At 35.1% G+C, this 16,209-nt stretch overlaps 1 protein-coding gene across 2 annotated transcripts; it reads left to right on the plus strand.

Moving 5' to 3' along the window:
* Positions 1-3,226: 3,226 nt before the first annotated feature.
* LOC140886943 (protein NETWORKED 1C-like) lies at positions 3,227-8,077 on the plus strand. 2 transcript variants are annotated; one of them, XM_073293887.1, is made up of 4 exons: positions 3,227-3,412; positions 3,730-3,973; positions 4,085-6,654; positions 6,761-8,077. In XM_073293887.1, exons 2-4 carry the CDS (start codon positions 3,874-3,876, stop codon positions 7,874-7,876), a joined length of 3,786 nt encoding a protein of 1,261 aa, XP_073149988.1. In that variant the 5' UTR covers positions 3,227-3,412; positions 3,730-3,873; the 3' UTR covers positions 7,877-8,077. The 2 variants fall into 2 exon arrangements, with proteins under 2 accessions (XP_073149988.1, XP_073149987.1); XM_073293886.1 differs by having other exon boundaries at positions 3,815-3,973.
* The last annotated feature ends 8,132 nt before the right edge of the window (positions 8,078-16,209 follow it).

Genomic DNA, 16,209 nt, shown 5'->3' on the forward strand with positions numbered 1-16,209 from the left:
ATCCAATTTTGTACAAATGACCTTTTTAGCCCACACCATTTGAACTTATAAAATAAACCAAAATCGATCATACACATCTACATCTACATGACTACATCTACATCTACATCGGAAATATCTCTTTATAAATTACAATTTAATTCGTGGACCACTTTGATGCTTCAACTTCTTGTACAGTTCACAATTCAAGGATAGGGACCAACTGGAATTAATGTCGGAAGGAAGTATATATATGTCCGAATAAATTAAAACACGAAGAAAACATGCGATCTTACGCTTAGAACCCTGTCTGTTTTAACATTCTATTGCGAGACAATATCATAAATTTATAATAAAAATAATATTTTTTCATGTGTCAAGTAAAATAAAATATTCTTCTCATAAAATTGAATTGTGAAACCGTCAATATTTTAGAATTCGACGGATGTTTAATTTTAAACTGATAATATTAATTGGTCGTCTTATCATTTGGGCCGTCGCAATTCATACCCATGGGCCTGATCCGACACAACATGGTGAAATCGTTTTCTTGAAATTTGGGTCCTCGCTGGAAGTTTCTGCAGGGCCCAGCCCACGATATTTTGATCTTTGTTCTGTGGTGGGCCAATGAAGAATTGGGTTGTTACTTTTTGGTATAGATTCCCAAGTAATTGATGGCGAGCCCTTGGCCCTTTGCTTTAAGTTTAAACATATAATATGTGATTTCTGTTCTCAGATTTTTTTTTTTTTAAAAAAAAATAATAATTTAGCTCCAATGTCGAAATTCATATTTTTGGAGAACGCTTTAATATTTTTCTTCATAATTACCAAAGTGTTATTTGTTAATTGCATTTTATATCTTTTTTTTTTCGTTAAATATACTGCCAAAACAAGCATGTATTATTTATTGTATGTATGTTTTTTCGAGTCTGCGTTTACTTTGGAAATTAAAATATATAAAAAAAAAAACGTATTATAATTTTGGGATTTGTACTAATTTTTAACAAAAGGGTTTTCGATCCCACAGTACTCCACCTTATATTGAATGTCAAAAAGTCAAAAGATGACCACTTTTCATTGAATTTCCTTTTTGACCAGATCTAAGTCACTCGCTGCATCTCATATTTCACCCCAAGCATAAAATCTAGCTTATATGTCCTTAATATTATGATATGATCTACGGGTTTCGAATTCGAGACTCTCGTTAAAACCCGTCCAATTATCCGGAAAAACAAATCCAGACGAGCCAAGGTTACGATCTGTAAATATATCACACCACAGAACTAAAACATCAGTAATAATTATACATAAAAGTTTATTTGTTTCCTCTTTGACTGGAGTTGATTGCGGAATTTAAACTGTGGTGTAATTACAATGTTACAAGTTGGTAGCATGATTGAGGCACATGCTATGACACTGATAAGGCCAACTCAAATATTGTTATCTTTTTCAATAAAGATAATTTTATAAGGTTTTTTTGCAATTGAAATTAATTTTTTTTTAAAACGAGATATCCATATTTCATCCAACAAATGTGGGAGGACATTTTTTCCTTGGTTCAAAATCACTATTGAGATTTGAACTTGTGAACCTCACGTTATCTTTCGAATATTTTACCATCACATCATGTCAACGAGGACAAATATTAAATTAATTAAACATGCACACAACCTTTAATGTTTTAAATAATGTTCGTCATATAATATATATATATATATATATATATATATATTTGAAATGAAAATGTTATGAATGTAAAAACTAAAAAAAATTGATCTAATCGTGTGTTTAACTAAACGTTTTGATTTAATATGAAAATTAGTTTTTTGGAGATAAAGAAGAGACAAGTTTTACCAATTATATTAAATATAACTAATTGATTTGTCCGTGCAATAAAAAAACATTATTATTTTTTGGGGGGCAATAATTTCGTCGGGTGGGGGCCCCTACAACTTTTCAAAAGCGTGGAAGATTAATAAGGGAAAAGTATAAATGTTCAATTCACAAAAATGCCACCGCAAGAGCTTTTTATGAAAGCTGTCATCTTTATTAAGATTTTTTTTCCTGATAAATAATTTTATTGTTATTTTAATTATAGAATTAATGAGTGTCCGTCCATTTTGTACTAGAGAGCCGTTGTTACCTTTATTATTTTTGTGTTGGACTTTGGGGCTCGATCTATGTTATACATAGAGTCGAATGTGTTACACATCTATTATTATTATTTATTTAAATTCATAAAATTATTATATAAAATTATATAAAGTGTAAACATTCGAGATATAGCATAGACTAGCTCGAACTTTCTTTGATGAATGTTTGGTTAATTGTGTTTCTTCATTAATTAAAGAGTTGATAAAGTAGCGAGACCAGTTTGACAAGTATGCAATATCATTTTTTTTTTCAAAATAAAATTTATTGTTATTAATTAGACAATATATAAGGTTGACTAATATTATCAACTAATTTCTTTGACACAACAAAATGTAATTCTGATAAAAAGAAAAAAGAAAAGAGAAAAAGAAAAAAAGCGTCAATGAACTTATCACCCTTGAAAAATATTTAAAAAGCTCACGTATAAACGATGATATATTTTAATTGAGTACTTACAAAAATGGGATTCTATATATTCCAATTCGACTATAAATTCCAAAAATTACATAGATAGTCATATACAAAATACAATGGCTGATGCTGATCAAGATTCTCTCATAAGGATGCAAAGTATCAAAATTCAAAAAGTTTTATGGGGCTTACATTTTCCTGATTATATGATGCACAAATATTTATAAAATTATTGTGAGACTTCTATATTTGTAGTAAAAATTAATATTTTTTTGTATTAAGTAATAATTTTTTATAAATCATGTCAGAAATCTGTCTCACACAATTGAATCACAAGATAATTTCATGTAAGTTTTCGTGAATTATTAAAGTGATAAAGTCTATCATCTCCCATATTCTCATATTGGTTATCAAATTTAATGACTCAAATGGTATAATATTTGTTGAGAATTTCAAGATAATAATACATTTTACACTACTTATTTTCTCTATAACTAAAGGATACCTTATGCAGGGGAAAAATGAAAGTCGCATAAACAAATAAGGTAAATTGGCTGCTCAAAAAGAAAAAGAAAAGAAGTAAATTTGAAGGTCGCTAAAATTTGTCATTTTCTGGTTTTTCCTATAAATGATGACTTCCCACATATATTCTAGAGAACAGTCAATCAATTACTCATGCAAAGTCAGCAAATCACAGCACACACAAAACAGCAACCAAACAAGAAGAATGTCATTATTTCTTGCAAAAAATAATATTAAACAGAGAGAATCAAAATAAAGATAAAGAGAGACAAAGTGAAAGATCTGAAGCGTTGATGGAGTGAGTTCACGTTAAAGTAGAAAGGCCGAGGAGGAGCTGCTGAGAGAGGTGCCTTTTTCTCTTCCGAAATTCACGTTTCTTTCTTTTCTTTTCTTTCCTATTTCTGCTAAAAATAAATTCTTTAACGTCTAGTTCAAGTTGATTTTCTGTTTGTATGTCTCTGGAGGACGTATGTCTGGTTTGGAATTTTTGTTTGATCAAATCCTGATTTGGGTTTCTTGAATTATGGGATTTTTGGTTACTTCTTCCGGTGAATTCTGAGAAGTTTAGATTGTGGAGACGTTACTGGTTGAAAACATGTCAAAAGTTATGTTTGTTCTTGATTATATATATCATGATCCCTTGTATTTTTTTTACCTCGTTAGTTGCAGAGACATTAGACATCTTGAACTCTAAATTCTGTCTTAATATTGATTATTGAGCTGGGTTCTTGGAATTGGTCTCATCCAGTTCTGGATCAGTGTCAAAATTGCTTTGCTGGTGCCATTGCGCGTCTGTGACTCGTCAAAATGTCAATGTCGCGTTCGGATACGAGGCGTATGTATTCTTGGTGGTGGGATAGCCATATTAGCCCAAAGAACTCAAAGTGGCTCCGAGATAATCTCACAGGTATAGCTAAGAATTTTTCTGATGTTAAATTGTTCACAAATACACGCATTCATGTGATATCTTAAATTCCATGCGTTTAGAAGAACATGGTATTTCTTTTTGCTGTTATAGATATGGATGTTAAGGTCAAAGCTATGATAAAGCTGATTGAAGAGGATGCCGATTCGTTTGCGAGAAGGGCGGAGATGTATTATAAGAAGCGGCCCGAGCTCATGAAATTTGTCGAGGAGTTCTACAGGGCATATCGTGCTTTGGCAGAAAGATATGATCATGCCACTGGAGTGATTCGGCATGCTCACCGAACGATGGCAGAAGCGTTTCCGAATCAAGTTTCCGCGACATTTTCTGATGATTCACATGCGAGTTTTGTTCCGGGGACAGATCCTAGAACACCTGAGACGTCGACCCCATTCTGTATGATAAGTGAAGCTGATAGTGATATGCCGAATGAGCATTTAGGCTCAACCTTTTCTAAGAGTGACTTTACTGGTAAGTCGGATTATGTCACTAGGAAGAAGGTTTTGAAACTGAAAGTTCCATTTCGCTCTATTGATCGGGTTAGAAGAGGTCTTAATTTTGGAGGGGTGGTTCAGAGCAATGAGAATATTTATGTGGAGGATCAAGAATCAGCCGAACCTGAAGATACTCAAACTCGGGAAGATTTTCGAGTACTTAGAGATGGTGCAGAAAATGTAGAACAGGGTGTCGAAATTCTTGAACACACCATTTCCAAATTGACCGTGGAAAAAGAAGCTGCAGCTTTGCAATATCAGCAATTATCGGAGACGATTTCTAACCTAGAACAGAACCTTTTATCTGCGCAGGTGGAGGCTAAACGTCTCAATTCCGAGATAGAGAATGGAGAATCCAAGTTACAGGGTGCTAAAGACCAATGTGCCGTGCTAGAAAGATCGAATCAATCTCTTCATTTTGAGTTGGATTCTTTGGTGTTGAAGATGGGAGCTCGAGAGCAAGAGCTCACTGAGACACAGAAGGAACTGGGAAGACTCTGGGCTTGTGTTCAAGAAGAGAGATTGAGCTTTTTGGAGGCTAAAACGGCTTTCCAGGAAGAACTTCGGTCCATGGCTTCTAAGCTACAGAATAAGGCTCAACTTTTGACTGTTGCAGAGACCCGTGTCCGGAGCTTAGAAGATGAATTTCGAAAGGTGGAGGAAGAGAACAAGCAGATTCTTGAGAAAAATTCCATTTTAGAGTGCTCGCTATCAGATTTCACAGCAGAAATAGACGCTGCTAGAGGGAAAATAGAAGCATTGGAGCAGTTCTGCGATTTTCTTATGAATGAAAAATCCACTCTTGTTGATGAGAAAGCCACACTCATTACTCAACTTAAGGAGACAAATGGGAATCTTGTAAAACTCTCGGAAAACAACGGTGTTCTGGTTAAATCCCTGGCGGGTTCACGCCTTCAGCTTGAAGCTTCAAAGGCTAAATCAAAAATCTTGGAAGATTCCTGCCAGTTGCTTGTAAACGAGAAAGCCGACCTGATCAGTGAAAAGGATGGTTTGAAATACCAGTTGGAAAACAAGCAAGCAAAACTAGAAGAACTTGGGAAGATTCGTAGTGAGCTGGAACATAGATGTATAACTCTCGAGAAAGAGAAAGAATCGAATTGTCGCAAAGTTCTAGAGTTGCAGATTTCTTTGGATGTAAAGAGAAAAGAACTTTTGAGTTACCTTCAAACGAGTCAAACACAAATAAGTGGTGTTGAAGCTGAGAGGAGACTCTTAAAGGAAGAATGCCAGTGGAGAAAGATGGAACTTGATCAAGTTGTAGACAAGGCCATAGATAATGAATTAGAGATATTTGTCTTACGGATGACGGTCCGAGGGCTGGAAGAAAGTAACCGGGCCCTGCTGTTGAAGAATCAGAAACTGGTTGAGGAATCCATTCTCTCAGAAAAGAAGATCTCAAAGTTGGAGGAATTCAAGTTTCATCAAGAAGCAGAGATCAAATCTTTAACGAATCAAGCTAATCATCTGAGGGCCAGTACTTTTCGGTTGTTGAAGGTTGTTGACACTGTCGAGGATCATCCATGCAAGGATGACAGTGAACAAGACCAGCTTTTTACCAACATGCTGTTGAATAACATTCAGAATATGAAAGAATCACTCCGTCGATTTACATATGAGATTGAAAATGGGAAAAGCGCGCTGCATCAGATGGAATTAGAACTTCAGGAAGCACAAAAGAAGATAAGTCTAGCTGAAAAAGAAGAACTAGAGTTGAATAAAAAAGTCAAAGATCTCGAAATGGAATCCATTGACATTAAAAAGAGTCGAGATTTCCTAAAGAGTCGGATTGTTGTACTGGAACTTGAGCTCCATGAATTACATCGAGAGAGGAACATGAGAAAAGGCCGAGAGGGTTATTTGCATTCTGAGCTTCAAAACAAAATAAGTGAGATACAAGAGCTGGAGACTCACGCTGCATCAGTATTTGGTCAATTACAGTGCTCCATGGTCATTCAGCTTCTTTATGAGCAGAAATTTCACGAGCTCCATGAAGCAAATCTTGGCTGTTTTGATGAAAACGAATGTCTCAAAGCTCAACTTTCGGGGATTGGTTTTGAAATTGTATCCTTGAAAGAATGCATATCGTCCCTGGAAAACCAAACTGACATACATATCAAGTTTCAGAATCCCGAAAAGGAGGAATTACAGGTACTGCTTACATTTCAAGAATTCTCCATATGTTTTTTTCCTCTGCTTTGTCCAAAAGTAGTGGCTTTAATATCTGTTGTGTTCTTATATTATTTGTTTGATCCAGGGTGCTCAATTTACAAGTGTTCCCCATGGAATTAATCTGAACAAAGAAAAGACAACCTCGACGACAGGCACGCTTTCTGACTTGCATGATGTGCGTTCCAGACTTCAAGCTTTTGGAAAGGCATTAGTTGAGATAAAGGAACTAATGGTTCAGGAGAACATGAATCTGCGTTTCAAGTTGGAAGCTTCAATGAAGCAAGTTGAGTTGTTAAAATCCAAGGGTGGGAAATATAAGAGAAATTCCAAGCCTGCATCTGAAATCTCCGAGGCAGATAATGTTCTTATGACAAAAGACATTGTACTCGATCAAATATCTGATGATTCATCGCACGGTATCAGAAAGAGAGAAGAACCGGTTGGTATAGAGAATGAAATAGTCGAAGTATGGGAAACTTCTGATCCAAACGGCACAATTGGTCTTATGGTTGGCAAGTCGAAGAGTGTTTCTTCTTCGTCCACACTCGATAAGACTGATATCAACCATGTTAAATCAACGAGGAAGTGGAAAGGCGAGATTTTGATTCCCGGCTCAGATTCGCTGGTTGAGAAGGAGTTAAGTGTGGACAAGTTAGAGATCCCAAAGCGACACGAAGAACCCCTTCAAGAAACGAACAAGAGGAAAGTCTTAGCTAGGCTCGACTCAGATATCCAGAAACTAGCCAATCTCCAAATCACAGTTCAAGATTTGAAGAGGAAACTCGAGATTACAGAGAAGGGGAAACGGGGCAAAGATGTTATCGAATGCGAGTCATTGAAAGGACAGCTTGAAGAAGCTGATACAGCCATAATGAAGCTCTTTGATCTTAATGCAAGATTGACTAAAAACGTAGAGAATAGCACATTTACTCATGAAGTTGAAGCAAGTACTAGGAGAAGGAGATTGCCACAGCAGGCACAAAGAATGTCTGAAAAAATTGCAAGGTTGCAGCAGGAGATACAGAAGTTACAGTTTGTTTTACATAAACTCGACCATGAGAAGGAAGAAAAAACCAAAGTTTCCGAGACAAAAAGAAGAGTTCTTCTGCGAGACTATCTATACGGAGGAGGAAGAGCGAGCCACAGACAGAAAAAAGCGCAATTTTGTGCGTGTTCCCAGCCTCAGACCTTTCAAGATTGAGAATTTTGGGTTCCAACTCTTAACATTTCGACACCCCTGCATATGTCAGATCTGTGTATGCATGCTACCCCTCTTTTAGGTACTCTTATGCTCTTGGCCTAGAACAGCATATTTATGTTTACATTCTTTACAGTAGCCTCCAGGAACATGTCTTACACTAATTACTTGTATGTTTAGAGAAAATTACCCTTGAAATTTGTGTATCAGGTCTTTTGATTCAAATGAAATGATACAACAGTGGCACAAAGAACCCATTTTTCGTCAACATCTAATTTTTGAAAGCACTGAAGATATACAAGTAAATGATACATTTTTTAATGCTACACATTATTTTGGTAGAGAAAATTGCTTCAAAAGTTGAAATCTCAAATATAAACTGCGCGCCATCTCTCGGATGTATATATCTGTATACCCTATACAATGCTATAGCTTCCTGGTTGGTCAGGAGCTATGATTGGCTTGCAAGTGTTTAGCATGTAATTGCATGCCCCAACAGCTACTCCCACTGTTAAAAAGATCCAATCCTGGCCTATCGATTGGATAAGTTTTAGCCTTTGATCTTGGCTTTCCAACGCATTAAGAATAACTTAATTCGTAGTTCATATGAGAACTTATGCTCTAAATGATGACATAGAGAAAAAAGGAGGCTAGGGATTTCTTATTGACTTGCATGATGAATCAGAATACAATAAAGAGTATTTATAACTAGGGATTACAATGAAAAGAAATAGACTAAAATACTCTTAAACACTAATAAAGATAATATTATAATACAACTAATATCCCCCCTCAAACTCACGATGCTACAACGATAAGCATTGAGAGTTTGTCAGACAGGAAACGAAAGCGCGAAGCCGGGTGTGCTTTTGTAAACATATCAGCAATCTGCAGAGAAGAAGGAACGAATGGCAATGTGATGGTGCCGATCTGCAGGTGGTGGCGAGTGACATGACAATCAATCTCGATATGTTTGGTTCGTTCATGAAAGACTGAATTTCGTGCAATCTGAATAGCACTCTGATTATCACAATGTAGTGGAGTAGGGTGACAAAGAGAAATACCCATATCAGCAAGCAACCGACGCAACCAAACAATTTCACAGGTAGTTGAGGCCATTGCACGATACTCAACTTCAGTAGAAGACCGAGAGATGACATCTTGTTTCTTGCTCTTCCACGAAATAAGCGAGTCACCGAGGAAAATACAAAATCCAGTGGTCGACTTGCGTTTCATAAGATAAACCCAAGTATAACGAGTGAAATCATCAATAAAGGAAACATAATATATGGAACCTCCTTTGGTATATACAGGAGAAGGTCCCCACACATCAGAATGCACAAGATCAAATGGCGCAATTGAAAAAGAAATGCTTTTATAAAAAGGCAAGGCTGAAAATTTAGCCAGTTTACAACCACTGCAATCAGAAATATCATGACTGTCCAAATGACCCAAAACTCCTGTAGACACCAAAAACTTTAAACGAGACCCAGAAACATGACCTAAACGAGAATGCCAAAGATAAAAATCAGAAGACGAACGACTCAAACGAAAAGACGACAAATCCACACTAGATGCAGCAATATCTGATACTTTTAGCTCATTCAAGACATAGAGTCCCCCTTCCCTATGGCCTGTCCCAATCACCTTCTGAGATCGCGTGTCCTGAACACAACAATTGGTAGAAATAAAAAGAACTGAGAGACCCGAATCACACAATTGACCAACAGATGCAAAATTTAAAGTTAGACTAGGAATGTGATATACATTTGAAAGTGATAAACTAGATGTGTGAACAGGGCCAATTCCTGCCAATGGCATTGGAGTACCATCGGCGGTCATGACAGACAAAGATGGAGCAGAATTAACAGACGCAAAAGAATCAATATCAGGAGACATATGATGAGAAGCACCTGAGTCTAAGATCCACAGGGGAGACGATTTACCTGAATTATCGGACAAGGACAAACCTTTATGAGAGGAGGCAGACATGGCATGAGGCTGGGAAGCGAGAAACTGTTGAAACTGCTCCAACATATGTGGATCCAAGGACGGGGCAACAACTGCATTGTTGGCCTGAGGTGGGCGATACAACCATGGAGCAGTCTGTGGCGGGCGTGGTGGTTGAGGTGGTCGTTGTTGTTGTTGTTGTTTTCCTTTACCCAACAATCTCGGATACTGAGCCTTCCAGTGACCCTTTTCTTTGCAGAAAGCACATTCATCCGAAGAAACCTTAGGAGCTGGTCTATTTTGGTTGCTAGGCGGAGACTGTCGTGGAGCAGCAAAGACAGATGGAGTTGTAGGTGTGACAAACCCCTTATCTGCTTTAGACTTAAGCCGAATGATGTAGAATTGTCCCACGCAATCCCTCGAAATCATTTCGAAGAGCCATCAAAAACTGTACCAGACGTTGTTCTTCTCTACAAGCCAAATATGGTTCAAATATTCGCAGCTCTGCAGACTCAGTGAGAGCCAACTGATCCCAGAGATTAGTCATGGCAGAATAAAACTCCTGAACATTCATATCATTCTGCTGAAGTGCGCGAATATCGGTCTCCAACTGATACTGCTTGGCGAAATTAGACTGTGTGTACAATCTAGCCAGATGATCCCAGACCTCTTTAGCCGTCTCATACTTAGCCAACTGAACGCCAATGGAGTGGGTAACAGAATTGTTAATCCACGTAATAATCTTCGAATTATCAGCCTCCCAACTGTCGACCAAGTCCGCATAGTTGGTTGTCGTCTCGTCTGTAGGTTTAATACGTACACCTGTAACATAGCTCCACAGAGATTTTCCACGCAAGAAATTCTTCATAATGTAGCTCCAATACGTATAGTTTTTACCATCCAATTGAACACTAATCGACTGAAGTGAATCATCCTTACGACTAACCATGATGAAAGAGGCACAAATACAAAAAAACCCCAAAATCGAAATCAACGGATTCAAAATTTCCAAAATTAACCGAATCCAGACAAACCAACGCGAGCGAGAACAAATCAAAGGGAAAACGGAAATACCAAAATCGATCCGCAAAAGCTGTGGATTGGATTATAACTTCTTCAATCAAACAAGGAGAATTCATAAACCTAGGCTTTGATACCATGATGACATAGAGAAAAAAGGAGGCTAGGGATTTCTTATTGACTTGCATGATGAATCAGAATACAATAAAGAGTATTTATAACTAGGGGTTACAATGAAAATAAATAGACTAAAATACCCTTAAACACTAATAAAGATAATATTATAATACAACTAATACTAAATACTATAGCTGCTCAAAACAGTCGAGGAGAGCTAGCTTCACCGGTAGAGGAGAGTACAATAGGGACTGTCGACCAATCGGCTGCTAATAGATCTTTGACGCATTGATTTCTGGACAAAGTGGTTAGCATAAAAGTTGTATCTATTTGTCTTAACGTATCAAGAAGCACTCCATTTGGATTTAATATGAGAAAAATATGCTTGAAATACCAGGCGTGCTTCAAAATGGTCGAGGACAAAGCAGTCGAGCGCATGTTGTGTAAGACCCTGAACATATGAATATTAATTACGGAATTAGAAATTTAAATTTCGTATTTGAAAAATATTCAATTAGAAATTTATGAAAATTAGAGATTTAATTTCTGAGCCGAAAATATTTAATTTGAAAATTTACGGATATTTGGGAACTAAATTCCGGGATTCTTAAATTAAAAGAATAAAATATTTGGGTTGAATATTTATGAGATTGAATATTTTTATTATGAGTTTGGATATAAAGAGGATTTAATTTGAAGAAGAAACTTGAGTAGGGACTGAATTGCAAATATCGAGGTTTCAGGGGCTAAAATGCAAAAATGGGATTTGACTTGTCAAAAAGGGATTTATATTACACTTTGCATGTGTATATATTCCCTTCAGCAGTAGCAAGACCGAGAGAGAGATGATTGAAGGTTTCCAAGGACCGATTTTCAAATAGCCAAGAACTTGGAGGCCAAAGTGCAAAATTGATATGCAAGTGGGATTACACGTGTGATGTGTATGACATTGCATGTATTCCATTAGATTGAGAAGCTAATTACAATAGCCAAAACCGAGAGAGGAGAACAGAATTTCCATGGCCGATTCCTTGATTCCAAAATTTGATAGAAATTGATCCGGTTGGTAGAATTTCAAATTGATCGTATATTTGCGATCATGGCTTCGAGTGCTACACTTTGACGTAAATTTGGCTAAATTCTACCATGTTTTAATTTTAAGATGTTGGTATAATTACGATTTGATTGTATAAACGTGTTCTAGTATATATGACGATAGTATATTTAAGACGGTTCGCAAAAAGATCGTTGTTTGGACATGTTTTTCAATTATCGATTAGTTTCTGAAATTCTGGAATTTTTAGGCTATTGGTTTCTTGTGATATGGATGGAATTGAATATGAAAATGAGACTAGTTGATAGATAAGATGGTGTCTATGCTTTTGGAATTACCGAATTCGAGTCGTTACGCCATCGATTTTGTTTGTCGAATTTCTGAAAAATGCAAGTGTTGGATTTGAATGTGTAGTGATGAAATGATATTGATATGAAGTAGATATCAATGTTTGATTGATATTAAAAGTATTAGAATCATCGGTTTCGAATTGATTCGTCGTCGATTGGATTTTGGTTAATTGAACAAGATTTGAAGTTGATGAAACCTTGATGAGTTGAAATGAATTTGAGAATCTAATGTTTAGTTGTAAACACTTCAATTCAGATTTAAGTTGAAAGGTATCGAAGTCGATTCGACGAGTCCGGAATGGAATTGACATGAGCTACAAGTTGAAGACAACTAACACCTTGGATTGATTGAGCAGAATTCTGGACAGCTCATGTTTGATCAAGTAGTGCAAGAGTTTCAGAGGTTTGAGTTCAGATTAAAGGTATGATTCGACATTAAATTCGACAGGTAGAATAACTCGAGAATGTGGTGGTTTTCGAGTTTATTAAATCACTTACATGCATGATTAGTTGTTTTACTTAATCTTATGTGATCTATATTAATTACTTGCCTTAATTGATTTAGTTGATTGATATATGAGATGTTTGATTCAAACATGATTTTTTTATTGAGATTGATGTTTGATACTTATTTCAAATTAATGAGTATAGATTACTTTGAATTATTGAGTAGTGGTAGATTGGTTATATAGTTTAGAGTAAACCTCTTGAGCCACAATTCTTTCGAAACCTTGAAAACAAAATCGAAAAGAAAATATTGGACGTGGTGAACTTGTATATGAGAGGTTTGAAATCTGACTTGATTTCTTTTTGCCACGACCATCAATATAGTGTTCACAGTCCAGGAAATACACGATTGTTACCACCTCGAGCGGGAGTGTAGGTGGGAGGCTTGATTTGTGGCCTTATTATATTCCCGGGATCCCAACGAAATGATTTTTGAAAATATCGATTCTGTGAGACTGGAATCCTTGAACCCTTGACGTATCTTTGAGTCTGTATATTATTGAATGAATTTTCCTTGAATGATATTCGACAGGTAAGGGTATCAATAAAGGATGATTGTAATAGTAGATTAATTGTTTAAGTTATATCTACTTGATTTATATAGATGTCTTTCATACTGAAATTTATTCTCACCGGAGTTATCCGGCTGTTGTTTTGCTTGTATGTGTGCATTGCATCAGGTTGAAGAGTAAGCGAGTCGGACTTGGCAAGGAATCGAGAGATTGAGAGATTAGAGTGGAGACTCGGGTGTTAGAAAAAGTTTATGTTTTGTCAAACATGTTAGATTTGGATTCCAATGTTTAGATGTTAAAACATTGGTTGAGACTTTAATAGTTTTTCATGTTTTGATATTTGTATTAAAGCTTGAGACTAGCTTTTAATCTAGAAGTATATAATGTTGCTACCTTGAAATCTAGTTGAGTTACTTTTTGTAGGTTCTACATGTAAACTTGAGATTGTTTATGTGAAGAGTTGGAACTCTACTTGTTGTAGCATCTTATGATGGGGCTTTGAAGTTTCTTGTATAATTATGCTTCTAGTCTTGATGTTATTTTTGGGGAGTTGGCATGTACATGTTTTTATTCCCTTGGATAGGTGTTAAGAATTATTAGCATGCTATTATGTGATTTATACATGGAACTAGTAGCATGTATGAGATTCATGTTAGCTTGGTTATACCTTGTAGCTTGCCTTTAGATCATTCTATTATGAATTTGAGATGCTTAGAATGTTTCAAGCTCTTTAAATTTTGCATAAGACATCAACAGCAGTTTCTGAATTTTCTGCATAGAAAATTCTCGCTCGATCGGTGAACTTCAACCGATCGAGCGAGGCCATGTTTTCTTCGGGCAGAAAGTTGCTGAATTTGTGCTCGCTCGATCGGTGAACTTTTACCGATCGAGCGAGGCCTTGTTATTTAAAAAAAATAAAAATAAAAATTTTTAGGTCTTTGATTGCTTGATCTTAATTCATGTATTGGATTAAATGTTTAGTATTTCATCTTGTATAAATCGTTATAATTTGAGAGATTAGTGCCCGAGTCCTCACATGTTGTCTGTTCGAATTATTATATCTTTTGATTCATCGATTTTTGGACAAAGTGTTAAACATAAATGTTGTAGCACTTTCTCTTAGATTTCAATGAAATCAATAATCAATTCATTTTAAGTTTATATGATAGAGATATGTTCGAAATACAAGAGTGTGTACAATATTTAGCACTGTCAGCAACCTGTGCAAAACCAAAAAATTACACGCACTTTATCATCTTCTTATGCTCTAATTGAGACTTACACTTATGAATGTGATTTGTAGACAATCTTCTTATATTTTCAACGCATGCTAAATCATTTTATTTGGATAATGAAGATGAGAGATATGACCATAAAACAAGAATTGGTCTGTCAGCCATCTGCTGCTTCAAGTTCATCCAACTCTATCTTGAGACGAGATATCATCCGAATTTGTCCACCTAGCAAGAGATGTGACTTGTAGATTTTTGAGTTGGCTGATCTGATTTTGTTTCTGAACTCGATGAGCCTATATATTTTATTTTTTTCCGTTGTCTTATATTTAAATTTCCTCATTATCGTTAATTATAAATGATTTAGAGAGTTTTTTTTAAAAAAAAATCGAATGTGATAATTGTATGAGCAATTTATGCAATTGAAAATTTAAGAAATTGATTAATGCAATATCGAATTTAAATTAAATATCACACTTTGAAAAATTGATAAATTATTAAACGTTGAATCATAACACGCTTTGATTTGTTAATTTATATCGAAACATATGAAATTAAACAAATTTTTCAGCCGTTGATTTTAGGATTGACAAATAATTGTTTGAGATAACCAATATATTCAAGTAAATTGTATATATTTTTACATTGTGTTGGGTACAATAATTATCCCTGCTCGTAGAGCGATTGAATTATGGCGCTGTGGTTTAAAAAAATTTTGAGCTGCACAATTACCACCTACTATAGTTAATAGTAAAGCGACAAACGCTCGATCCTACCATTGGTATCAAAGTTAAGATCATGAGTTCGATTCTAATTAATTGCAAGGTGTGCAATTATTGGGAGGGAGAGTGTTGAGTGCAATAATTGTCCCTGCTGGTAAAGTGATCGAACCATGACGTTTGAGTCGTTATGCATTTTAAAAAGATATTTGAGTTGCACCAATACCACCATCTATAAATTTGGTAAAACGATAAATGCCTACACACTGTTTTAAATAAAAATTATAAATATGAATTTCTTTAACTTTGCAAGAGGTAAAATAATCAAATGCAAATAAAATTATGTATAGATATGTATCAATTTTATGATTTATCACCAATGAAATTATTATAAGACACCGGAAATGCTTAAGACACCGGAAAATGATCCTTTCTGAACCATACACCTTAAACAATTGCAAACACTATACAATCATGTTAATTTCATTTCCGAAATTCTTATATATATTCTAGATTTAAATGATTATTTTTATATTATCATAATATTGAATTAAAAATAATATTAGTGCATTTATTTGTTTGTTTTTTAAAATTTGATCTATATATTATATGATTTAGTTTCTGAAATTGACGAGTAATTATTTTGTTTTTTTTAATTTGTCTATACATTTTATTTTATTTACGTTATTTTATATTTTAATTCTCTCATTATTGTTAATTATAAATTATTTTCAGAGTTTTAATTAATTGTATGAGCAATTTAAAAATTAAGAAATTGATTGTTACAAATTATACAATATCGAATTGAAATTAAATAGTACACTGTTAAAAAATGATAAATTATTAAACGTACTAAATCATAACACGATTTGCGT

This window comes from Henckelia pumila, chromosome 3 (genome assembly GCF_033568475.1).
Source record: "Henckelia pumila isolate YLH828 chromosome 3, ASM3356847v2, whole genome shotgun sequence".
Lineage (NCBI taxonomy): Eukaryota > Viridiplantae > Streptophyta > Magnoliopsida > Lamiales > Gesneriaceae > Henckelia > Henckelia pumila.

Excerpts from the sequence above, each read along its gene's own strand:
- LOC140886943 (XM_073293887.1), top strand. The coding sequence starts at position 3,874 with ATGTCAATGTCGCGTTCGGATACGAGGCGTATGTATTCTTGGTGGTGG. Across the intron at positions 3,974-4,084 it reads GCTCCGAGATAATCTCACAG|ATATGGATGTTAAGGTCAAA; the intron begins GTATAGCTAAGA and ends TTGCTGTTATAG. Across the intron at positions 6,655-6,760 it reads CCGAAAAGGAGGAATTACAG|GGTGCTCAATTTACAAGTGT; the intron begins GTACTGCTTACA and ends TGTTTGATCCAG.